The sequence below is a fragment of the Musa acuminata genome, chromosome BXJ1-3 (genome assembly GCF_036884655.1).
Source record: "Musa acuminata AAA Group cultivar baxijiao chromosome BXJ1-3, Cavendish_Baxijiao_AAA, whole genome shotgun sequence".
Classification (NCBI taxonomy): domain Eukaryota; kingdom Viridiplantae; phylum Streptophyta; class Magnoliopsida; order Zingiberales; family Musaceae; genus Musa; species Musa acuminata.
Genome location: NC_088329.1, coordinates 40,472,071 through 40,499,385, shown reverse-complemented (window position 1 = coordinate 40,499,385; position 27,315 = coordinate 40,472,071). Strand labels below are relative to the sequence as shown.

General features: G+C 37.1%; 3 protein-coding genes and 1 non-coding gene across 6 annotated transcripts; all 4 read right to left on the bottom strand.

The window, feature by feature from the left end:
* Positions 1-1,881: 1,881 nt before the first annotated feature.
* On the bottom strand, positions 1,882-3,657 carry LOC135630327 (berberine bridge enzyme-like 22). Its single transcript, XM_065137691.1, has one exon. It carries the CDS (start codon positions 3,613-3,615, stop codon positions 2,032-2,034), a length of 1,584 nt encoding a protein of 527 aa, XP_064993763.1. The 5' UTR covers positions 3,616-3,657; the 3' UTR covers positions 1,882-2,031.
* Positions 3,658-6,437: 2,780 nt separating this feature from the next.
* On the bottom strand, positions 6,438-8,301 carry LOC103979558 (berberine bridge enzyme-like 22). Its single transcript, XM_009395730.3, has one exon. The coding sequence runs from the start codon at positions 8,162-8,164 to the stop codon at positions 6,581-6,583; it is 1,584 nt and encodes a 527-aa protein (XP_009394005.2). The 5' UTR covers positions 8,165-8,301; the 3' UTR covers positions 6,438-6,580.
* Positions 8,302-9,191: 890 nt separating this feature from the next.
* On the bottom strand, positions 9,192-9,264 carry TRNAR-CCG (transfer RNA arginine (anticodon CCG)). Its single transcript has one exon. It is a non-coding gene; the product is annotated as a tRNA-Arg (tRNA).
* Positions 9,265-10,046: 782 nt separating this feature from the next.
* LOC103979017 (thiosulfate/3-mercaptopyruvate sulfurtransferase 1, mitochondrial) lies at positions 10,047-27,215 on the bottom strand. 3 transcript variants are annotated; one of them, XM_009395009.3, is made up of 12 exons: positions 26,998-27,215; positions 25,735-25,834; positions 24,183-24,242; positions 21,455-21,517; positions 18,544-18,668; positions 16,217-16,379; positions 15,505-15,564; positions 13,418-13,476; positions 12,276-12,357; positions 11,498-11,561; positions 10,499-10,566; positions 10,047-10,433 (listed from the first exon to the last, which is right to left on the bottom strand). In XM_009395009.3, exons 2-12 carry the CDS (start codon positions 25,801-25,803, stop codon positions 10,329-10,331), a joined length of 918 nt encoding a protein of 305 aa, XP_009393284.2. In that variant the 5' UTR covers positions 25,804-25,834; positions 26,998-27,215; the 3' UTR covers positions 10,047-10,328. The 3 variants fall into 3 exon arrangements, with proteins under 3 accessions (XP_009393284.2, XP_064993762.1, XP_018679426.2); XM_065137690.1 differs by having other exon boundaries at positions 25,735-25,808; positions 26,999-27,139; XM_018823881.2 differs by lacking the exon at positions 26,998-27,215 and adding an exon at positions 26,785-26,938.
* Positions 27,216-27,315: the final 100 nt, after the last annotated feature.

The following is a 27,315-nucleotide window of genomic DNA, read 5'->3' as shown; positions in this document are numbered from 1 at the left end:
AGGGAAGGACTGCTCCCATCAAGTTAATCTCCTAATAAATCATACTATATTTGAATTTTTTTATATTAATCAGAATCAATCAGATTTATAATATATTAAGATAGGATCACATAACATAACATTCTCCAAGTTGGCTTATTAATTCGTAAGGCATAAAAAACTTTTAAATCAAAATAAGTAAAATAAAAAATATATTTAAAAATAATTTACTTAATTGGATTCTGAATTTTTTGAAAAAATATTTTACATGTGCGTATAAATTTTATAAAATAAGTGAATAAGTTTCAAAAATATAATAATATAATATTAAGTCTCGCTATGAGTAATGACAGTTATATATTATTAATGTTATCCTTCTGTCTATAATCAATCTGTAATCAAATCAAATATTTAAGATTGGGATTTGATGAGGATAGTAATTATGATGAGACTCGGCTGACGTCTAATGACGCCTCACGCCTCGATCGACGTGACAGCACCTGGTCAAACGGACCAGAACGTCGGCCGAGGCGCATTTACGCTTGCTCAGGCTCGATTCTTCACGCCACGCCAACACCAGTATCAGACATCATCACCCTGCCCCCTGCAAGCGGGCACGTTAGGAAATAATAAGCTTCCCTATAAGTACCCTCACATTCCAAAGAGGAAGGGGGGGAGAACTTCTCAGTCTGACTTCCCCTTTACATCGACTAACTTGATCATCGGAGGGGTCGAGCCGAGCACCCCGACTCGACCTTTGTGCAGGGGCGATGCCGAAGGTCCCTACGAAACTCGAAGGCGAATTCTTGCTCGGAGTGGACTACGACATCGTCTCGACCACCGCAGTCGACCACCTCGGCGGACTCAAAGGCCGTCTTGGGAAAATCCCTATCATTCGGACCCGAACCAAGCCGCCTCGGTCCCAAGGCCACGACTTAAAGGTTGTTTACACTAACAGGATTTAGATTTTATTTTTCTTACTTGCCGTTGTAAATTAGGAAATAACTATTAAGCATTCCAAATAGGATGAGATCATATTTGTTAATATATTAAATAGAAATAATCTATATTAAATAAATATAAAAATAAAAATATATTTCCTTGGAATTATCTTGTCTGCTTAGTATATTTTTTTTTCTTTGTAGCATCATCATGATTGCATGGTAATTTCTGGGTACTGATTTTATGATCCAGCCTAAGTTAATATTTACTTGGAAGTTCAACTGATAGAATCTTTTTTTATATATATCTTTGTTGTGTGTAGCCAGGAATTATCTTATCTGCTTAAATAGAATTTGTTTCTTTGTGGTGTCATCATGGGTATTGATTTTATGATTCATGCTAAGTTGCATCAAGGAATTTAATCTGTTGGGTAATTTACATTTCAAGTACTTTGACCAAGGCTTCTGTTGCCTTCCACCTTGTTACATTTTCTGATCAATCTTTCTAATGCTTTCATGTTGGTTTCTCCATGTTTAGTTCCTGCCTTCAGTCAAGCTGCTATGGGACGGATTTCTAAACATCTAATTTCTGGGCCATCATGCATATCTCCACTTGGTATTATGTTCAGATTCTTTCCTTTATGGTTGCTCTTCCTTGGCAGATGACCTTCTTCTTGGCTTTAGATATGGAGATGGAATATGTGGTAGAGTCATCCAGGCAATCTTTTGGGGGCATGTCTCGTTATGCAGTCAAAATTTTGCTTCTGGATGGTCAGTCTAAACTTCAAACATGGTTTCTTATACTGCAAGTACATGGCATTGGACTTCTTTGGGCATGCTGACAATGTAGATACCAGCTGAACATTACTATGACTCGAGCTCAAGTGACACCGCAGGATGCTCTCTCTCTCTCTCTCTCTCTCTCTCTCTATGTAATCGTCGAGTCTATTGTTGTTGTTCATTGGCATGAACTCGCTGGCCTTTATTTCATGATTTATTACTTATACAACCTGATCGTAGCACATCATGCATACTCTTACATCTCTACGATGGAATTATTATATCAATGCAACATAATGAAGCTCATAGATGTATACGTGAAGACGTTTCCTTAGAGCGACATGATAGGCGGAATGCTTTGTTCGTTCCTGAAGAAGTTGTGTGGGTCAACCTTGCTCTTCACGTTCGCCAACCTCTTGAAGTTGTTGTTGAAGTACTTGGGACCCCAAACCCTGTAAGTTCTTCCCAGGTCGATATCCTTGTAGTTGAGATAGGCTGCCCTCGGGTTCTTAGAGACGTACGGAGTCATCAAGGCATACAGCTTCCTCATCCAATTCAGGTGCCTCTCCGTTGTCTCCATGTCCGTCTCAAACCACCTCATGAAGTACTGGATGATGTACAGATACCCTTTCCTGTATGGGAAGGGAGTCGCCGACTCTGCTATCTCATCCAGAACCCCACCGAAGGGCTCCATGATCAGTACCAAGGGTTCATCCTTCGCTTCCATCAGAAACCTCCATATCTCTTCCCATGCTGTCTCTGTCACAGGTTCTCTCACGAAGTCCGACTTCGCCTTGAAGGAGCTGTTGAACTCCGGCCTCCTATCCAACAAGATCTCGCTCGGTCTGCCGGAGTAGCCTGCGAAGAACAGAACGGACTCCAACCAACTCATCTCGTTGCAGTCTGCCGCCTCGAACCCCAACTCGGGGAAGCTGCTCCCCATCACGGTGAGGAGCTCTTTGCACGTTCCCAAGTAGAGGGAGTTGAACACGGCTTGGATGGTCCGGTTTCCCTCTGCTTCGTCGTCGTCCATGGCTTGCGCGATGACCCGTATGTACAGGTTCTCGTCGAGGTTCGGGCCGATCTGCTGCCACTTGGTGACCAGCTTTGTGGCGTCTTGCTTTAAGGTCTTGATCACGTTGAATGCGGTGACGACGGGCGGAACGTAGTTCAACTCGATCTTGTATGAGAGGACGATGCCGAAGCTTGCTGCGCCGCCGCCTCTGATGGCCCAGAAGTAGTCCTCGCCCATGGATTTCCGGGTCAGAATCCTTCCGTTGACGTCCACCAACCGGGCATCCACGATGTTGTCAGCCGCGGTGCCGTACTTCCTCGACAGGGTGCCTATCCCGCCGCCGCTGAAGTGGCCGCCGACACCGACCGTTGGGCAGATACCGGCCGAGAACCCGACGGTCCTGTTCTTCTCCGCGATGGTGTAGTAGACCTCTCCGAGCGTTGCACCCGCCTGAACCCAGGCCGTGCCGTGCTCGGCATCGACCGTGATGGACCGGAGAGCAGCGAGGTCGACGATAATGAACCGATCGCCTTCCGACACGTACGACATGCCCTCGTAGTCGTGGCCGCCGCTTCGGACCCGGACGCGGAGGCCGTGCTTCCTGCTACAGACGACGGCGGCCTGGACGTGCGACTCGTTGGTCGCGGTCACGATGAGGACGGGCTTCGTCGTGCTCGACGAGTAGAGGAAGCGGATGTTTTGGATGGATGATCGGAGGACGGCATCGTAGGTGGTGGTGTTAGGCGAGTACACGAGTTGGGAGGACGAGTTAGAGGGACGAGTGTGGTCAAGGAAGCACTGGATGAAGCTTTCATGCGTGGCGTCGAGAGAGCTGATGGCGGAGTTGGCTGTGAGAAGAAGAGAAAGAACTGCAAGGCTTAATGAGGCCGGTAACGCCATTGTTGTTTGAGCTCAGTCTTCTTCCTCTATTGCTGATGAGATCTCTCCATGGATGGTTGGTTTATATAGGAGAAAGACATGTGAGGTTTTGGACGTGCAGAAGAAGTGTGAAAGATGTATTTGGATTCGGCGTTTACTTTTCTCAATGTTTGACTTTATCTACACAGCTTGCATGTAGAATGTAGATCGACAAATGGATGACATATATTGAAAACCCCAATCAAAATATCATTTACTAATACTTGTTAAAAATATACGTGGAGACCATTAGCTTCGAGATAAACTATATAAATATAAATATAATATATAAAATGATCAAGGATATTGGATTTTATTCACGCTTCCATGGATAGTTTATGCAACGTTTGCTGATCACTAATTAATCTTCTTTCGATGCATGTCCTTGTTAGATTGCACGAGTTTATGATCGTATCAATGATATAACTTAGGCTAAAAGCTACATCCATAATATCATAAAAATAAGATAACATTAATTTTATATATTTGATGCCTACAAATCCATAATCACCGAGTACTGTCAATAGAATGAATAATAACAAGGTCTTATTTATGTACACGTGCATGGTTGCAAGGAGATCACGTAAACCTGCTTGATTGCAAGGCAAATCATTGAGAAGTCAATTTACTTACGTGAAGTCTCATCACATAATGACAACAAAGACAAATGCTTCATTTCCTTTTTGTCACCTATTATGCTGCAACTTCTCGGTCATAGAACTCCTCATTCCGACCAAACAGGTTTATCCGAATCCACATCAGACTTTTCGTGGATTCACATCATCATAAAACATAAGCATTTCTGGTCATAAACTTGCATAAGAAGTTTTAAAGAACGCATTAAATTGATGCCATTGTCTGCATAAATTTATTTGCATAAGCATATCAAAAAAGAAAATCCTATATGTTTTCTTGGGCAGCTGATATTTTCCTTGGAAGTCATTGTCTGCATGCTCAGCATTGAAGATTTGGAAATATTTTGGATGTTTCTTGAACTCAACATCACGAGTCTGCTGTGGCATATCTTTGAAAGATTGAATCCAGCTTGCGTATTATCCACACAAGCAATATTAATAATGCCTGTTGAATCTCGTATGAGCTGTGACATCTTTGAAGCCACCCGTAAATAACTTGTATATCATGTCCATACCATTCGACTTCTTTCCTGCTCCGAATGCAGGATGAGCAATCATGTAACTGGGCTCGCACAACAAAGTTGCCAAAGCATATATAATAATTGAAGTGCATAAGATTGCTAAATTGAGGTGTTGAAACTTGGAAGGTTTTCTGCATGTTGCTCGAGTGGATGGGATCGGACATCGTTGAATGGTTTGTGCCATGTAGCAGAGACTCCCGTTTTAGAGTCAACACACGTCTCTCTTTCACATATCAGAAGCTACCGCTGAACAGTCTTTGTATTTTACCAAAGGAAGATTGAAATGAGGACTGACTTGTTATGATATATATGGATGACATGATACGTTCTTATCCTACACATGGACTTTTCTTATGGTCTGCATGAATCGTGGAATATGGTAATGGTTGTCCATCTCAGCTTTTCCTTCGAGAACACGATATTACTACTGCATGGGCATGAAGTTTGCTTTCAAGAACACGTGTGATTGACCATCAATCCACCAATATATATATATATACACACACACACATAGTTTATGCAGTTTGGAGAAACAGTTCTTTGGAGATTTCACATCAGTTCATGTGTATTATTTCGTAATAAATTCCAAAAGATTGAGCCATTAGCTCAAATTTGAGGAACGGTGGGAGATTATTCTCATATATGTTGGAACTGTATAGAATTCCACATGAAATTATTTGGCATGACAGGTCTCACTCACATCCTTTTCAAAAACCTTCATCTCCAAGACCCATCATAATCTCCTCCAATGGGAAAGTAGTTCTCAGCCGCCACCAATCATCCTCTCCTCCTTCATTTGTCCACGGCACTACGACGCAGAAGTTTCCACCCCAGCTTCTTTGCTCATGGTTTGAGAATTGCGAAAGGAAGACAAGCCTTAAAAGTCTACAACAAATTGAATGTGTGTGTGAGAGAGAGAGAGATGGAATGTAGTCGGGAAGAGAGCTTTAGAGATGGAAAGGAAGCTTAGATTTCATTGAGGAAGAAGAATGAGATGATATCTGATAAGGCCACTGCGGAGTATGAGAGCCAATGACTCATAAGTCCATCGAGTCTTTCTTACCCTCAAAGGTGTTTTTTGGAATTCACATGTTCCGAAATGATAAAACCATGCGAGTATACCTATCATCCAAAACAGACAATTTCTCATGAGTATGAGCCGCACGATCGATCGATCATATGGTCCTTTTCCTTTTCCTTTGCTTAGAATGATTTACCAATACAAGATTAAGAAAAAGCAACAAACACTAATAGTGAGTTTCTGGGCCATCATGGATATCTCCACTTGCTGTTATGTTCAGATTCTCTCCTTTATGGTTGATCATCCATGGCAGACGGGCTTTTACTTGTCTTTAGATATGGAGATGGAATATGTAGGAGAAGCATCCAGGCATTTTTTTTGGGGCATGTCTAGTCATGCAGTCAAAATTTTGCTTCTGGAAGGTCAGTCTTAACTTCAAATATGGTTTCTTAAATACTGAGTACATGGCTTTGGGCATGCTGATGTGTAATGGCTCTTTTCTCTTGTGTGGGGGCCACAAATGATTCATGCATTTTTTTCACCAATTTATTTATCTGTAATTCTTGATTTTATGTGATTTGCTGCTTGCATGTACCCTATCATTTCACTATGATAAGGTTGAATCCATTTGCTGTACATGTAATTGCTGCCAACAAGGCATAAATTTTCTGCTGTTGCCAATGTAGATACCTGCTGAACATTACTATGACTTGAGATTCTCTCTCTCTCTCTCTCTCTCTCGTCAAAGGTGTATCCTTATCTGTCTTATTTTACAGCGACTTGATAGGCGGAATGCTTTGTTCATTCCGAAAGAAGTTGTGTGGGTCAACCTTACTCTTCACGTACGCCAACCTGTTGAAGTTGTTCTTGAAGTACTTGGGACCCCAAACATTAGCGGTTCTTCCCAGGTCGATATCCTTGTAGTTGAGATAGGCTGCCCTCGGGTTCTTAGAGACGTACGGAGTCATCAAGGCATACAGCTTCCTCATCCAACTCAGGTGCCTCTCCGTTGTCTCCATGTCCGTCTCAAGCCACCACATGTAGTACTGGATGATGTACAGATTCCCTTTCCTGTATGGGAAGGGAGTCGCCGACTCTGCTATCTCGTTCAGAACCCCACCGAAGGGCTCCATGAACAGTAACAAGGGTTCATCCTTCGCTTCCATCAGAAACCTCCATATCTCTTCCAATGTTGTCTCCGTCACAGGTTCTCTCACGAAGTCCGATTTCGCCTTGAAGGAGAAGTCGAATTCCAGCTTCCTATCCAACAAGACCTCGGTCGGTCTGCCGGAGTAGTTTGCGAAGAACAGAACGGACTCCAACCAACTCATCTCGTTGCAGTCTGCCGCCTCGAACCCCAACTCGGGGAAGCTGCTGCCCATCACGGTGAGGAGCTCTTTGCACGTTCCCAAGTAGAGGGAGTTGAACATGGCTTGGATGGTCCTGTTCCCCTCTGCTTCGTCGTCGTCTATCGCTAGCGAGATGACCCGTATGTACAGGTTCTCGTCGAGGTTGGGGCCGATCTGCTGCCACTTGGTAACCAGCTTTGTGGCGTCTTGCTTTAAGGTCTTGATCACGTTGAATGCGGTGACGATGGGCGGAACGTAGTTCAACTCGATCTTGTAGGAGAGGACGATGCCGAAGCTTGCTGCGCCACCGCCTCTGATGGCCCAGAAGTAGTCCTCGCCCATGGATTTCCGGTCCAGAATCCTTCCGTTGACGTCCACCAACCGGGCATCCACGATGTTGTCAGCAGCAGTGCCGTACTTCCTCGACAAGGTCCCTATCCCGCCGCCGCTGAAGTGGCCTCCGACGCCGACAGTGGGGCAGGTACCGGCCGAGAACCCGACGGTCCTGTTCTTCTCCGCGATGGTGTAGTAGACCTCTCCGAGCGTTGCACCCGCCTGAACCCAGGCCGTGCCGTGCTCGGCATCGACCGTGATGGACCCGAGAGCAGCGAGGTCGACGATGATGAACCTATCACCTTCCGACACGTACGACATGCCCTCGTAGTCGTGGCCGCCGCTTCGGACCCGGACGCGGAGGCCGTGTTTCCTGCAACAGACAACGGCGGCCTGGACGTGCGACTCGTTGGTCGGGGACACGATGAGGACAGGCTTCGTCGTGCTCGATGAGTTGAGGAAGCGGATGTTTCGGATGGATGATCGGAAGACGGCATCGTAGGCGGTGGTGTTGGGCATGTACAGGAGTTGGGCGGATGAGTTAGAGGGACGAGTGTGGTCAAGGAAGCACCGGATGAAGCTTTCATGCGTGGCGTTGGGAGAGTCGATGGTGGAGTTGGCTGTAAGAAGAATAGAAAGAATTGCAAGGCTTAATGAGGTTGATGACGCCATTGTTGTTTGAGCTCAGTCTTCCTCCTCTACTGCAGATGCGATCTCGCCATGGATGGTTGGTTTATATTGGAGAAAGATATGTGAGGTTTTGGACGTATATATGTATTTGGATTGGGTGTTTACTTTTCTCAATGTTGGACTTTGCAATGTAGATCGACAAATGGATGACTTCTATTGGCAACATCTTACTTTCTATAATAATAATAATAATAATAATAATAATAATAATAATATTTATATCCATTTATAAAGAAAAAAAATCTAAAATTATTATAAAAAAAAATTCTAGATGCTTTCTTGGGCAGGTAATATTCGTCGGAAGTCATTGGCTGCATTAAAGATTTGGAATTATTTTGGATGTTTCTTGAACTCAATATCACAAGCCTGCTGTGGCATGACAGGTCTCACTCACTCAAGTCACTCACAGGGCTCTTCTGCTTCGTGTCCACGGCACTGGCACGCACAAGTTTATTCTCAGATATGAGGAATGGTGGGAGATTATTCTCATGTATGTTGGAACCTTATAGAATTCCACATGAAACTAAAATCTTCGGAGGGAAGCAAGACGATGCGAGGGTAGGAAATCGAAAGAAATGGTTTTAGGAAGGGGATTATTAGTCTTTGTTGCGAAGCTTATCGATACATAATCGAATTCTACTAAGATAAATGTCGTGTCTATTATTATTGTTTGACATGACAGGTCTCACTCACATCCTTTTCGAAAGCCACTACTGTATCATCATAATCTCCTCCAATGGGCAAGTAGTTCTCAGCTGATGAGTCGTCAAATCATCCTCTTCTCCTTCGTGTCCACGGCACTACCACGCAGAAGTTTCCACCGCAGTTTCTTTGCTCATGGTTCGAGAATAGCGTAAGGAAGACAGACATGCCTTAAAAGTCTACAACAAATTGAATGTGTGTGTGTGAGAGAGAGAGAGAGATGGAATGGTTATAATGAAAATGGTTATACTGAAAGGGAACTGTGTACGACGAGACGAAAAAGAGGATTCCTTTCCAAAATTAGGAACGATCGCGATGGGACTCGAACCCACAATCTCCCGCTCCGGAGGCGAGCGCCTTATCCATTAGGCCACGCGATCATTGTTGTTAATCTGACTCAAACAATTAATATAAATGTAAAATATCTATGTTTCTCATTTTAAATGCAATTAATATCTATGTTTCTCATTTTAAATGCAATTAATATCTATGTTTCTCATTTTAAATGCAATTAATATAATGGATTCAGAAGCACTATTCTTTGGCCGATTTAATTCATACTAACGTCTTTATTCAATTTCTAACACTTCGAATGCCCATAGATATTTGTGTCAACCAATTTGACCCTAAGAGCGTCTCTTGATAAGAGAAACGTGCTTGTCAAGACGAATTAAATTTAAGTTGTTTTGTTATTAGTCTTTTAGCACAAGCATGAATCTATTTAAATGCATCGTGTTCCAAAGCAAAAAAAGTTTTAAATCTTTACGGAATAATCATCAATAATAAAACAAAAGTTTAGATCAGATTTCATCAATAAAGATGTCTAATAACAAACCCATAATTTACACCAACCATCTTGTAAATTGATTATGGTGACAATAGTAATACAGCAAAAAAGTCTTAAAAGGTCATACTTCAAATCAATCATCCACGGTTTCTCCTCTGATGAAATCCTCTATTTTCTTCATCAGTCTATTGCACTCCATGACAATTGTTTTTCTCTTCTTATGTGTTTCAAATATCAAATATTACATAAATTTAAGATGAATCGACTAATTAGACAAATATGAAAACGAAGATGCATATACGTGTCTTGCACAGAAAATTATTAGAATAAATTTCTTGTAAGGCTAATGCATGTAAAGTATTGAGATTCACATAGTTAAGATACAACTGGAACTTGGTCATATATGACAATGATACTTGTGACGGATACACATGAAACCATATCCAGTTTCAATCTTATACGACAGATTTCCACAGTTTCAGCCTTAGGCTTGTGGAAGATAACTAGCTTAATACACAAAGATTCAAGTACTGAAAACCTATTGTTGAATCTCATGTATGAGATGACTTTAAGATGCATCTATTGCAACGAAACAACACCATTATCAGCAAACCTCAAGACTCAGTCTCCTTGGGAAATAACTAATATTCGAGGGAGTTAATCAGCAGCAAGTGTGATAATTGTGGCATCTGGTTGAGTTGCCCATTCTGTCCATGATCCATCGTAAACTGGAACATCAGGCTTTCCAATTCGATGAAGACCCTGGAGTAGCATCATGAGTTGTTAATTTTTTATATCATTTCATGATGACAGAATTGTTATCTTACCATGTTTACTATGCAAGCAGTCACACCGGTGCCACAGGAGGCAACAATTGGACGATCGAGAGAGATGCCTGCAGCAAAAATAGTGTTCATATAGGGGAAAAAAAGAAAAAGTGCATTCTAAAGATTACATCAAAAGCTGCAGTAACTTTTGTAGACCATGCTTGATTAATTAAACTTCAGTTGCAAGGTGCCACCAAGCACCAGTATCTCAGAGAAGTCAATTACAGTTCTTGAAACTAATTATCAGCTTACAGCAAATTAATGAACTTTTCACAAATTCTTATGACCTAGCCAATGAAGACTGACTTCGAAGTCTTTACAAATGGCAGTCTTTGAATTTATTGTCAATATCAAAGAGTGAAATATATTCAACACAGATCAACATGACTACAGCGTAGCATGTTCGGGCTTGCGAGCCAATATCGTAAATTGCCCCAGCTCACTAAATCATGCCTCATAAGATAGAGATTGTTTAATATAGAGAAATAATTTCCCCTCTGATATGGAGTCTGGACCAATTAACAAATTCCAATGCCAGGAAAAATATGATACTAAGAACTATGCTTTTTCAAAGCATATATATAATTCTTAAGGAATTCACAATATTTCAATAAGAACCTTGAAATGCCTTCTATTTTATATCAGATCAGTCTTCAGAATGAGTTTAACAAAGACTTTGACCTTGTCACATTACAAATAAACTAAAAGAACTCATTAACTAAATAAAATATACATCTTTCCAAATATCTTGGGGAAAAGGTATCTCACCAGAGATCTTTTCAAACACAAACTTGTTTTTCGTAGCACATCAGGAACATGAAGAGACTCTCATGGAGGGTAACATACTCTAATTTAGCTAAAAAGTTATATTTAGGTTCATTTATATAAACAAAAAAAGAGAAGCATGATAAAATAAATGAAATAAGGTTAGAGAACATTCACTTGCTATGGTGCACCAACAGATGCATCTGAACATTTTTACAAGGAGGAGGCTCTCACCTTCTAGCACAAATTTTTCACGAAGTTGATCTTCAGGCAAAAACATTTGTGAACCATCAAGCATCTGCTTTAAAAGAGATTAAGTAAACTGAAAAACCACATTCACATTACAATAATACATATGTAGGGTGCAGCATTATATATGTTATTGCTAAGAATGTAGTGAGCATAAATACAAAGCTAACTTCTACATGAATCGAGATTGCTAGTAAAAAATGAAATTCTTTTGTTATACAATGCACCAAGCACACACCTAATGTAACTTACTTTATGTTATAAAAAAATGCTCTCTTTAACCTTTGCTGCTTGTTTGTGAGACAGTATAGTGTTTTTCATCCTAGGTCTGGATGTCCCTCTTAGATATATACTTCATCTCTTTTGTGATTCTGCACATACGCTTTCATATATATAGTCACATGTCAACTCAAATAAGTGTTATAAGTGTGAAATGTATCGAATTATTTGACAAATGCATAATTGTGACTCAGAAACCATCTCCCTAGATAAGTGGTATTTTCTGATTTTTTCCACATTTTACAAGTACAATTTTTTCTGAACTTTCTTTTTGCATGCACTAATTTTTAGCAAAAACATCACGTATTTAGTCACCTCAGTGACTAAATACATTAATATGTGGAAGGTCAACACATTTGAATTCATCCTGTCCTCCCAAAAAAGCTGTAACAGAATTCTGCCTAATGAACAAAAGATTGTTTAGCGCTCGGACATTAAAACAAGTGAGACATCTCATCAGAAGATTTGGTAGCAATTTTTTCACCTCAGTAAAGGGAACACATTTGCTGCCAGGCATATGTCCACTTTTTATTCCCTCTCGAGGTTCTGGAGCTATGCCATCAAACCTGCATATGAGGATGAACTTTTTAAAATGAAAGTTCTTTATCCTGAGTACATTGAACACTTTAGGAACAACCTTCTGAATGATAATATCAATGACTGAAAACACTAGTCAAGAAAATAATGACATTTTATTATTCTAGAACTTAAGAAACTCAAAAAGTCAAATGATTTGGGAACTGGATGAAAATCCACTGCAAGTCACATGTTCTGCTGCATATTATCATAAAAATGACCCTTGATCCACATGTTCTGCTGAGATACAAGACTTACAACACACGTTTGGGTGCTACATAACATAAATCTCATTGGAATTGCGAAACCTGTGGCTGCAATAATTACAAGAGAATGGATACTAACTCTATTAACATTGAAATCTGCTTCCAGCAAATATAACAGCACCACACACCAAGGATCACCGTTTCAGGTGATGGATCCGTTTTGGTGATCTATTAGACAGTACATACTGGTCAGTACCAATGTGCTGACATATAGTATACCGGTGTGCACCAGTGTTTCGGAGAGGAAGAAAATGGGGGAGAAGAGGAATGGATGGAGAAGAAAGAAGGAAGAAGAGGAAGCAGTGGTGGAAGAAGAAGAGGTAGAGAAGGAAGAGGAGGAGAAGAGGTGGGAGCGTACATAGGAAGAAGGAATACGGCAGCAACAGCATTGGCAGCGGTGAAGCAGTTGCAAAGCAGCAGCAACGGCGAAGAGTGTGAGAAGAGGGTCTAATTTATATTCTAAGTTTTTTTCTTATTCTAATGAAGAGGGCCCCACTGCCTTTTTTTTATTTTTTTATTACTTTTACTGAACTATACTGGCCCACGCCTGGACAAGTACATACCGCTCATTTTGTAATGTTTCAGGCGGTACAACAATCGTTGCCACACAATATATACATCTTAGGACTTAAACCTGTTAAAAATACTGAATGAGCACAATGTCAACATATTGGTAATAGAAAACACCAACTCAGATTAATGAAACTAGTGTAATAAGGTAATTAAGAACAAATATATAACATGTAAGCCAAATAATCAATTCCACAGATGAGAAAAATATTACCTGGACCTTGATCGAGCGTCTATATGTTGATGTGTTTGGTCACTCATATTTTGTTTGATCTGAAACATAAATAATCTTGCTGATGAAATTCTTGTTTGGTTATAAACATGAAGTACAGAAAAATTCTATCATAAACAAATATATCATAATGGAATCATACAAAATCTGCAGAGTGTCTTTATATGTAAAAATATTTTACATTGTAGCAAACAGTCCATAATGTCTCTTGTGTACGAGGAGCAAATACCACTAGTAATGCATACCATGTATAAAGCCACTAAATAAACAATCTGGACTCCACACTACTGAATGAACATAACATCATTCTATATGATACAAAACTAATTTGATTCCCATCATTGTATATGATACAAAACTACAAACTTGTGGAATCATCTTTAGTTGAATGCTCAGACCTCAAAGTGGTATACAGGCTAAATGTACTAAATTTAGATGAAATTATTGAATAAATTTGATCTTAGTTCCTAATGATACATTGCAATGTCAGATGGTCATGTCCATTAACATAAAAAACACAAAATTGGGCCCAAGAAGACCAATGTGCAAACTGACTTATTAACCCAAACTGAAACCGCATGTCTATTGACAAATCAGTCTCTGAAATGCTGCAACATTAAAGACAACTCTGAGATGATAAGAAACATTAATCAAGTTGATGATCAAAGATATCTTTGTTTACAGTAAGTTGGGGTAAAAAAAAAAGTGAAAAAAAAAGTTGGGGTGAGCAAGAAAGTAATAGGACAAAATGAAAGCAAATATTGATGCTTGACATCTCAGTAATGAAAAGTGAGACTATAGACCACAAGCTTGAACAAAGGAATGAGAAAGCCAAATGCAGTGAAAATTGAGACATGCCAATATAGCAAAAAAGTCTCTTCATTTTTAAGTTTTATTGAAATATTTGTTATAATATTAATGTAAGAATTTTAAAAAATTCTCAGTCTTGGAATGACCTACAAACTCATATTTTAAGTCCCTGACCTAACTTTTATTTGCAAATGTTGGAGTTGAAATAAGGTCTGGAAGACCTGAAATAAGGTTTAGATATACTTTATTCTTATTTAATTTTAATTAATATATCAAGAAATTAAGAAAACAATCCTGAAATAGGGTTTTTTTTCTCAATTTTGGCTATTTTCTAATCAAAATTTTGGTGTGTTGAATGTTGATACAAATCGGTGTACCGACACATGGTACACCGGTGCCAACTATTATGTATCAATCTGACAAACCTTGTAAAAAATGATACTGTTTTGAATGATTGGAGTAAATTAAGGGCAAAGTCTAAATTGTACTTGATAGATATTTACATTTAGAGACAAAGGAAAAGAATGTTGGAAATGCAACTTTAGAACAATAGTAAGAAGAAAGCATGTATATATATATATATATATATATATATATATATATATACCTATTTATTTGTGAGGAAGATGAAGACCATCAAAGATATTGCTTTAGTGGTTAAAATATACAGGGGCAACAGTAAAGTGTGACAGTCGATGGTAGATCAGAAGAAAAAATATATGAGAAAGTAGTAAATTCATTTATGTTTCATAGAATAGTCAATGAATGATTGCATTTGTTAAAATTTTTTACAATTATAGGTAAAAACAATTGCCCAAAAATAATAGAAAAACTTCAGAAAAGGTTTAAACATATCCAAGGAAGACACATAATGTACGGGAAAGAAATCAAGTAAGTTAACTCACATTGCAATTGTAACAAGAAGGATAGAATCACATTGTAATTGCAAGGAGAGAGATGATGATCAAATATGACGTTATTAGAAACAATAAGCGAAGCTAATAACATTGCCCACAACAGAGCTCAACATGAAACATCCATGAAGCAAACAGTTAATGGTTGGAAAATCAGAAAGGATTGTTCCTTGCCATTGTAAATTTGTGATGTAATATTAAAAGAATCTCCTATAAATAAACAACAATTACTTATGAGCAAATGTATCATCTTTGCAAGTTTTTCTCAGTTTTAATGATACTAACATATTCATTGAATAGGCTAAAATGTCCATGTTTTATTAAATGAGAAAAAAATGTTCAAACCTGTTCCAGCGTCCATACCAAATGAGGCTGAAATTTTGTTTTAAATGAGGCAGGTTCAACCTATGAAAGATAAGCACCTCAGCAATTATAAACCACAAACATCCACAGAAGAACAAAGAATCTGTATAATAATAAATTAAATCTTATAGTGGCAAAAATCACTTCATATATGAATAAAATGATTTTTTCAACATGTCAAACTAGGCAAATGCTATTTGAGGAAACTGTATATTGAACTGCAATCTGACACCATATGCTGGTATAGTTCTCTTTAAGATCCCTATGATATCCTTTTCACATATTGACTGCAAATATAAGAAATGCATTTCAGAAAATTGTTATATTTTATCTGCAACAGCTACTCCTCTTGGTTTCATATATGTAGCACATCACTTTTATCCCATCTCATGTCTTGTGCAGTATGATAATGAGAATCACACAGCATGGGTTAATCTTTTAGTATACAGGTTAGTTCTAAGAAACAACCAAATTGGTGCAACAAATAAGTTAAAATATTTTATTATCCTAACTAGGTGGCCATCTAATAAATAGGAGGATACAGATGCCACCGGATGCATAATTTTACTTTAAAACTTGAAATAAATCATATGTTTGCAAAAGCTTGTGCTTTAAAGCAAAAACAGTAAGGGACTAGCCTACCAATCAATTATATAGCACAAACTTGGACCTGTAAGTGTAATATACAACATACCAATTGACCACGATATACGTTTTCAATAGCTTTACTGACTGAAGTAGCTCGCAAAATTGCCACTTTAGATGACGTAGATTCAACTTCATATCCAGATTTGCACCATTGTGGCAAACCTCCATCCAAAACCCAAACTTTATTGTGTCCAAAAACTCGGAACATCCTATTAATTCAATGCTGCTTTGTCAGAAAGGTAAATCACTTGGCAACTGAAATCACAATAACAATTAATAATACTACTAACAAGAAAATCGAACTATGTAGTTGCAACTATTTGTCATATATTTCATAAATCCTTTCTTACCATGTACATCAATTAAGTTCACCACCAAGAATCCTAAAGCCATATTGTCCTCTCTCAATGGGCACAGAAATAGCTAGTGTATTAAAACATAAAAATAGTTTCTACCTTTTAACAGATTTATCTCCAAGTTTCTAACTCCTTTGGTATCATAAAAAATGTCCATGACCCAATACCCAAATTTCCTGGATGAGGAAATTTGAACCATGGCCATGCCAAGAGCATGAATTAAAGGATGTGAGGCAAACAAATAAAAGAACTTGTGCATACTGTCACTGAAACAGACTTCTGTATCTTTTTTATTTTAGAGCAATCCACTTTTGATTGAAATTTTATGACAAGTCATGATACCCTTGCAATAAGTTTTTAAGTACTTGAATTCAATCATATAATTTTTATGGTTTTTAGTAAACTTGTTCAGGTTATATTAACAAAGTTACAGTGGACTCAATAGGACTCCTTTATGCAAAAATAGTAATGTAATGGCGGCGGCTATGAAGCCACAGCAGAAAGGTTTAAAACTAATCAGGTTGAACAGCATCTGCTACAATCTTAGATATATACATAAGAACCCAAAGATAACAGAGCAGAAGTACCAGAGAGGTGAGAGATGAGACAAAGGTCTTCCAAGCCAGAACAAGGAAGATGATATCAACTTCTATCAATTGTCAAAGAGTATCACACTTATCAATGTTTCATGATCTGAAGACAAGGGGAAAAAACACCATAGGAAATGATGATGATAATAATATCCAAACACCCAATTGAATTAGTTTGATCTGAATCATTGATCAAAATCCAAATTACAAGGTGAAAAAAATTCTGCAAATAAACTTCCTCGAGCCCCAAAAAGTTAATAATCAATCAATTATAATCTTTTCCAATCTAAGTAATTCACTCCTGAGCATAGCAAATTAAGACCCATAACCATTGACATACAAAATTATCCTATGTAAGGAAATCTTTTCTATTAGTAAACATATCTCACCTGGATTCTTTCAGAGTGGAAGAGGTTTAAATGAATATCTCATATAATTAAAAATCCAAATCTTAGGTTGGTCGGCAATCAATTAGTGACCAAAAAAGTAAACCTAGTCAGACCAATGCAAACCTTTCAAAAATGAAACATAAAAATATACAAAATACTAACAATCTAATATATGGTCATGTGCGAAGTATCTGTATATAGAAAATTATATTTGGAGGGATAAATATACATAATTTTAAAATTTGGGAGGATGAATATGGTAGTAGACAATATCTAAAGTTTAAAGATCAATCAATTGGCCCAACGAGAAAATGGCAAAACTTAGATCTGGTAAAAGAAGTTTTGAAGCTGCTATAATCAGGGAGAGTAGCTACTGCTATATTGTGCTGTATAAATTTATGAAAGACCAGAATATTATCGGTTGATTACCGAAAGTAGACGGGCAAGAAAGGTCACATACAGGAGTTAAATAATTAAGAAGTCATGGGAAGAGACGAAAAAATGGCATTCCATCAAACATCATTCAAAGTTTTTAAAAGACCCCCTTCCCTTTCCTTCCCAAATCTTTCTTACACAGTGGGTCAAATCCAGCTGGAAAAATTCCAGAATCTTTCCTCACACTGCAAATTTTTGTTTCATTGAGAATCTTTGTGTCCCAATTGTCTAGGTTATGTACAGCCTAAAGCAGATAAATTAACTATATCATTATAATTTTGATGCACAAATTGATCTTAAATTTGGCACAACCACAACCTTGTAACATACACCAAGCAGATTACTTAAGAACCAATAACCTAATGACATAGTATTAGAAAAGTATAAAATAATTAAAAAAACACAAGAAACTAGTCCTGGGAACTTAACTTAACCTTGATCGCAACAAATGATATCATTAGGAAACAAATTTCCTTGTAATAATGAGGAGTCTAGAATTCCAGAAGTATTTTTCTAAAATTTCACCAACATATTGAGGCTCATCTTAAGAGGTTACAAAGAAATCAACAGAATTTTATCATCAAGTTATTGTTCTACTCTTACCACCAAACACGAGCAGCACTAAATTGTCCTTTTCCATCATAAACAATAACAGCATCCTTGTTTTGAATATCAAGAGCAGAAACTGAAGCAGCAAAAGCTTCATCTGATGGCAACATGTGTGGCAACTGATTCAAAAACGCATTTAAATTTAGATAAGTTCAAAAAGTTAAGAGATTCATCAAGTAAATAACATTTGTGGGTGGTATAGACGTATAGTTTCCTTGGAAAGATATATATCAACTAAATATCATTGCCTTATCCAAGAAATAATGTCAGGTCCAAAATTACATGAAACAAAAGGTAGGCAAATGAATATGAAAGTTAAGACCACGTAGTGAATGCCATTTTTTCTTATCTGATATCTAATGACAAAATATGCCCAATAATTGTGGACATTTGTTTCTCAGTTGTCATTAAGGATCCCTCACTTAAATGTTTCAGACTGCAAATTCATGAAAATAAATAATCCAATTGTAATCACCACTAGTAATGGACATATGTCTCTCAATTATCCAAAAAATTCTTAGTATTTACACATTAAACAAAGTTATGTTACAAATGAGGGGCAAAGTGAAGCGGGTTTCAACTGGACTAAATGTTCACAAAAGGCTTCTCTGGAAGGAAAGAACTGTGCTTTAATTTCTAAAAGCATATAGAATGCTTCCTGTGTATCAAGGATATATAAAGACTTTAATGAGTGACTAGGAAATGGAAGTATTGATGAATTGTTTTCATCTGTTAAACGTGCACATATTCTCATAACCATTAGGCATAAAGCAATTATGTGCATCAACAAGTATATTATTATAATAGAAAGTTTCAAGCATTCTCGACTGCTTTAATTATTAGTATCCATATCTTAACTTAAAAATGACTATTTTAAGTACAACTGCTGCATTTTACTTTCTGTTTGACGCATAACATGTGCCAACCATATCAATTACTTAGAGGATTTTAATTTTGTTCTTTAGGTTTCAACTGGAAATGACAATCTGACCTAGATACTGTGTTGAACCTTTAGATATTGATATAAGATACAGACTTCTACATTTTTTCCATATATCACAATTTCTGGTTGAACTACTGAATCACCAAAGTATGGATCTGAAAGAAATATTTTAAATAATGCATGAACAGGATATCGTTGCCATGTAGAAAATCTTAGTTGCAAAGTGCATATAGCCTAAGTATAATAGTTTATTTTAATTTATATAATACTTCATTTATAACATAAGAATAGGCTGAGTATGGCAAATCTTGTTCCAATCAGTAGATGAAGTTGTCACAAGAGATTTGATTTCTAGTAGCTACTTTTGATAAAGTGAGTCAATTCCAGTAGTGTGACTACCATGAAGATTGTCAGCATTCATGATTATTCATTTTTACTTTTTCTATCACCCCAGACAATTAGTCATGCAATAAAAATATCAAATTTTAGGTAAACTTGGTATGGTAAGCTTACCATCAGATCAGACCGGAAGAATTATCTGGTCCATATACTGAGCTGCTGTCTGATTGGTAAATACTGGTTTGTACTGATCAGTACAACTAAAATTAAAATTCTTGTTTTTAAAAAAAATTCTAATAGTGTCACTCTATGAGTCTTGTTTGAAACCTAAATAATTGTGAAAGCACCAAAACTAGATTGGTTTTTCATCTCTTTAGTTCTCTACGGCATTTTCCTGACCTATTATTATTATGCAATTCAGAGAGCCTCCTTCTGTCTCATCAGCTTTCAAACACTGACAGAATTCCAGAATTGACTCAATATCATTGAAGCTCATGTCCTCTAAGGTTTTCTTGGGTTATCTTTGTACCACTTTCTAACTTTGGTCACATCTTCTGGCCCTTCACCAAAATTATGTGTTTCTCCGAGTTTTCTCAATACCAAACTATTCATGTGAGTAGCAGTAAAGAACAAAATTCATTCTGCAAAAATTCTTTCTATGAGGAAATAGAAAATTGATATCTCTTGCCCAATTTGTTGTTATTCAGTAAAACCACAAGTCATAAAATTCGTTATCATCCCTATGCCATCACAGTCGTGGAAATTGGACATGGTAACTTTATGGTTCCCCAGCCTTGCTATTTCTCTCGAAGACTCTTGAAGTGCCTGGAGGAGCATAGATATTACAGCCCCATTGGAGATATACATAGGAACAATTGCTGATCCTTATTTATTAGATGATTTGGAAGCTTAGGAATTGCAAACTAATACAGGCACAAAAGAATGCACAAAAGGTGCCTGCTCAAAAATAAATTGTTGAATTGTGGTCGTATTATCTTGAGACTTGAATATTCAATTTTTTCAGAGGAAATAAGCCAAGTTTATCTCTTCTGTTTCTGTTATTTCCGTAAAAATTTCATAATTGAAACTTAACATTTGTAATTAAAGTTATTTTACCAAGGGTATCTTCTTTCTCTTCTTCTTGTATCTCTTTTGCTTAATAAAATAAATTAGATAGGCTCTTCATATCTTATTTCTTGAAAACTTCTGTAAATCTTCTTAAATCTCACTGGTCATTTTCCAAAGTCATGCTCAGGTCCATAGACCCTTGGTTAATCTTTTCAAAACAATAATTAGTTAATTACTATGTCTACAAGGAAACGACTCACTTGATTTAGTGGTAGCAAAATTAGGTAGAACATGCATAGCATAGATTTACTTTTTGCTACAGCTCTCTCCTAGAGGATGTGACATTTGTATTCATGTAATTAATACAATTCTTATAGTTTCTGGACAAAGCTTGATTAGAACCTCTATTTGCAAACAAAAAAAGAGTCGCCTTATTGAGTTTTCCAATACCTAATCTGAAGACAAATCCAATTCCTTTAAACACCATAGATATGAGAAAATTCAATTTACAAGCAATAAAACCTGAATGTATAGAAACACACTAGGATGTCTCACATTAGATGTTGGATCAGATATCTGATCAATATCAAAGAATATGGCACCAGGAATGTGAGCCACCTGAATCAAATCCAGTAATGGTATTGTTAGTACCATGTAGACGTCAGCAGCGTATATATTAAAATATATAAAGCCATATTTCACAAACTTGCTTAAACTGAATATTTTCATAAAGATAAACATTGCAGAATATGATTTAAACCAGTTGACAATGTCCAGAACTCCAGATAAAGGTTGCAAAGTAATGACAGGAAAACCAATTGTTGAGCTGTTCAGTCGATAATATAAACATGGTAGTAGATGATTTAAACCAGTTCACAAAGTCCAGACAAAGGTTAGGTACTGACAAGAAAAACCAAGTGCTGAGCTGTTCAGTTGATAATTTTCCAACCGAACTTTTCCAAGGACACAATAAATGGAACGGATAACGCTGGCCCAGAAAACCTTTTCCTTGACTTTCCAAGTATCACCTAGTATCTATACCGAAAAACTTTTCCAAGTATCTAATGCAAACAGTATTTTGACCTTCAGATTTTATCCCATAAATCTGCTGAAATATTTGCAAAGAAATGGTTAGGTTCAAATATAGTGATCAATTATCAGCATGCATCTAAGCAGTAAATAACATCTTCAATCAACATTAATGATGAATGTCACCAAAATGAAAGCAGCTCATGTCTAATAAGTAAATTTGATTTTCCCATGACCAACACAACAGGCTTGGATAATAAGATTTGGTCACATGAACATCTACTAAAACAACAACAATAGGCTGTAACATCCTAACAATTGGAGGTTGGCTATACATTAATGGGGTTAATTATCAATAATTTATATCCAAATCAGAAAAAAAGAATTGGAGGGTTGAAAAGTGGACCTTCCATGTGAAAACTTAGCAAGATCGAGAAGCAGCCCGCATTGTGGTTATTCGAAGAGCATCAAATACCAAATTCAATAATTATTTAGATTCTAGCAGAATTACCAAATTGTAATGTGTGATTATGCCTAGTTAAACATTGATCTTTTGACGCAAAATGTGCAGTAAAATGTTGAATATGAACTACAGGTAAACATAAATAAAGATACAACTCAATCCATTGAAGATTGAACTTAATTCTATCCTGATAAGCAGTTGGCCAGAAAAGCTTTAGTTTGAAATCATATAGGGTGGACAACAAAAAAACATTTAATGAGTTACTCAAATATCATCAGAAAAGAGGTTTTAAGAGTTAAGCATAAAAATATTTGACATGCATGTAGAAACAATATATACACACATATACATATTAGTGCATAGCATTGTCAGTGGGTTTTTCTCCCCATAAAGCACACTTTATAAACCTAAAAAAAATTACCCTTAATTAATATTTACTTTTAACACCCATAACATAAAAAATCTAACATCAATAATCAACAAGAAAGACATTATGTAAACTGCCATCATTTTTATTTCTATTTAAACAAAAATTCTAATTGATGAATTACCCTTCCCTTTGATGCTTCATCCACCACCATATAACTGGCACTTCCACCACAACAACAACCATCTGAACACTCACTATCACTCCCACCTCCACAGAAACAGCCTTTAACCAAACCAAAATTGCTGTAGCAACCATCAATGACACCAATAACACAATAAAAAAAGGCAAAACAATACCTAGTTTTATTTTAAATATAAAAGAGTGAATTTTTTAGGGATTGTCACCAGTAGCATGAACATAGGGTGCTATTTACAGAAGCAGCAAATAATGTCCTCTGTCCACATTCAGATCTCTCTGGAAATGTGTAGACAAAGACCAAGTGTGAATGTTTTTCTTTTATTTTGTGCTTTTTCATATGGTTCACCATAAAAAACAAAATTCATTAAGGTCTTGTTCTCTGGAAGAAGTGATATGACAATGCAAGCTGCAGCTACCGTAGCTTGTCGGGACAAGGCCGCTGACTACATCCTCTGGTTGCCCCTTCACTGAACAGGTACTGAGATATCTCATGTAGCAAGGCTAGCAGTCAAACTCAAGAACTACCAAAAATCAAACTCTGTGAGAACCATGGAGAATGCACAGGATAAGATAGTTGGATATTTTGCTACAGCAGTCTTTTTACACCTAGCAGCATGGAATATTTTGAAAAAAATTAAGAAAAGAAGAGTCTTCCAGGGGAATTACATTGAGTAAAATGAAAACTATTTCTGAATCAATCAGAAGCCTCTTGGCACAGATTAAGGTAGTTAGATATTTTGCTGCAGCAATCTGTGTACACCTACCAGCTTGGAAACTTTTCAAAATAAGTGTCTTCCAGGGGAACTAAATTGAGTAAAATGAAAATTATTTCTGAGTCAATCAGAAGCCTCTTAACAAGATCAGTTAATATCCTGACGAGACCATAACTATTCGTGTGAAGGCATTTGGTTTGAAAGAAATGGCCTTTCAGCTTGTTATTTTCTTCCACTCATGTCCTCACTACTTCATAATCCTAATGATAAGTTAATAGGCTGCTACTAATTTTTGCCTCAAAAGATATGTCAGAGAAATTAAACCTAGAATTGACTAAAGCATAAAACCTATCTACACATAATCTATCCACCACTTAAGGTTAATTTGAAGCACATTTTATCAATTCGTCCAGATGTGTTGATTCATTCACAACAAACCTTCCATAACTTGAAAAACAAAAGCAACAAAGTCAAATAACAATGGCTCAATGACAAAAATCATCATAGTACCTGATACTCTTGAAATGCATTCCGTTGCTCTTGTGGCATGTACCAGGAAGCATCCAGTACCTAAAAATTAGAACCAACTAAATAACATTAATCTAACAAAGAAATCAGAAAGAAGAAAATTGCAGACTTGTATATTTAGATACATCCGGATATGACTCTCAAGCCTCACTGTATTGCTCTGTTGTACTGAAATCCTTGAAATGTAAACGGATGGATACAACAGAAATGCATTACAGGAAATTAAGAATTAGAATCTCAGTTTGGAAATTAAGAAAAAAGTATGCAAATACTACATACCATGTCCCTATATAAAGGTTAAAAAGGGAGGATTGAATCAATATGCTCGAGAAGGTGGATGCTAGATAAAAAGGTTAAATCAAATTCCTCAATAACAGAATGTCTGGCCGGTTGAAATATCATCATTTTTTTATGGTCATTTATTCAAAATTTATGCATCAAACAAATATTTAAATCTACTCCTTCATAGCCACATACATCTTGAGTAGGTTCGACAGCACTTATATTGACTAGGGGCTGAGAAGTTGAGTGGTGACAATCTTCTATAGTACAACTACTTATGCATTCAGTATCATAATATTCATTATTTTTTGGATTATTCAATATATAGTAGCCCAAAAAACATGGATGCTTGTAAAGCGTTAAGCCCATGCTTGGAAGTTGCATAGATTCTTTTTCTTGCAAAAAAAAATTGTAAGTTAATTATTAGATGAAATTATTTACATAGAGACTAGGGTTCGAGTTACAAAAACATAATCTAGATTCAGAGATAAGGTTGAACATATTGACCCTCCCCAAACTCCGCGTTGGTGGAGCCTCATGCACTGGGTACACCCTTTTTGCAAAAATTGTATAAATTTATTAAAAGATAAAATTTGTATTTGTAGTTTGGAAAAGCTTCTTGTCTACTTTGAATAAAAGAAGTGCTTGACAAGAGAAACTACAAGCTATAAAACATGTGAACCAAAAAATAGATCGAAGACAATTCTGCAACCTGCCATGCTGCTCGCTCACACCATCACACCCATGTCAATACTGAACATCTATCCTAGTGATTGAATATACTTCTTTTAGAGCATAATATATAACTTAAAATCATAATTTTATCCCGATAATTCGTTTTTCGTGAAAACTGCATCACCTTAGCCTATAAAAAAGAAGACAACACAAGCAAGAATATCGTTCCCTTCTTTTTTTTATTTTCCTTTTATATTCAATATCCATATATACATATAATATCACATTATTTAACACTAAACTTTCTTACCTAGTCCAGTTGTAACACAAATTGTCATCCATAACGAAGCTTACAACTAAACCATGTTCTTTTCTACCACACTTTATTCATGTAGCAATATGTGATGCAGCCTAAAATTTCTCTATTATGACTGATGGTATTCCTGTAAAACTTTAAATTATTTGGATAAACAAAGTCTTATTATTTACAGGTGATAATTATATCCACCTAGGTAACCCCATGACCGGAAATAACAGTTCTAAGCATTAAATATAACAAATGGTAATAACTGCATACCTTTATATCAGGATTTTTCAGATTAGCATGCAGCCACGCAGCAGAAACCACAGGTTCATGACTCTCCATCAATCAAGTTTCAAATATAATGGTTTCCAAACTATATCAAGCAGTTATTAGCAAGGAAAAAAATAAGAATCAGAGAAATCAAGAAAACCCGCCTAGAAAGATGATAATAAATTTTTTTATCTAATCTCGTAACAAGCAGAACAAAAAGAACATTCAGCTAATATGGAAATAAAGAAGAAACAATATCCACTACTCAGAAATGGAAGATAACAAAATGTCTTACTCAGAAATGGAAGATAACAATTAAACACTAAAATCAAAGTATGCCATCCACTACTTAGCTCTAAAACAAAACATATGACCTTAATAGAAAAGCACAAAAGGAACACAAACAATACGATAGAAGACCAACCATAATCATTGGGATTGGAATAAAGTTTCCTAGCTTCTAATAAAATGAGCCCCTGGAGGTAAACAAACAACTGAAATTGACTAAGGAAAGAAAGGTCATCCAATGGGCGGAGAGAGAGAGAGAGAGAGAGAGAGAGAGAGAGAGAGAGAGAGAGGGAAAACAAAAAAGACAGTTCACCGAAAAGAAATACAAAAAAAAAAAGCCAGAAAACACACATCAAGAAAAGAAAATTTTGTGATATTCCAAAAGCATGTGATGGGAAGGACCAGTCCTGCCTTATTGATTCTCGAATCCTCTAGTAGTTAAAAGGATCGATCGGAGACCAAAGAATGTTTTCTCTCGAACGGTGAGCAGCGAATAAAACCAGATAACCCCATCTATAAAAGAATATTGTTCTACAATTGCGAAGCATGAGACTCGAAGTGCCGGTCTTGAATTCTTGAATGAACATGAAGAAATTGGATGGATTGATCGAAGACCCACGATTGCTGTCGTAGAAACACCGAGGTCCGTTCATCCAGCTAGAACCCATCAAGACAAGAAAATTCGAAGACCCACGAATGGTATCACCGGAAAAGCAAGAAACAAACAAAACCAAGAAAACCCACTAAGAAATGAAAATGTCTTGCCTTCTTGAATCTTGAACTACTTCAAGATGGATCGAAGACCCACAAATGCTTCGTCCGGAACACCACAGAACACACCAAACCACATGGATTGATCTTTGAATCAAGAAAAAACCAAATGGATTGATGGAAAATCCAAAACCACATAAAAACTATTCCGAAAAAGAAATTGCATCACTATCTCGAAGCGTGAGAAGGGAAGTGTACTGGTCTTGCCTTCTTGATTCTTAACGACCGTAGATAGATGCTTCCGTCCACAGACGAGAACGAGCGAGGAGGAGCGCACAAAGATCGATCGAGAGGAAAGGGGAGGAGAGATGGGTGATCGAAAACCGGAAAGAAATACTGTGGACGGCGTTTTTATGACAAGCGAGTGATATTGTAACCTCGGGCGAGACATACATATCCGTGTGGAACAAAGTTACGCCATAGATCGTACGTACCTTAACACCCCTCCTCACCCAACGGTGTCAGAGCCGTTGCCTCCGCACGTAAGATGAAATCGTATGATTCGGGCGTAGCACCGCAACCGCG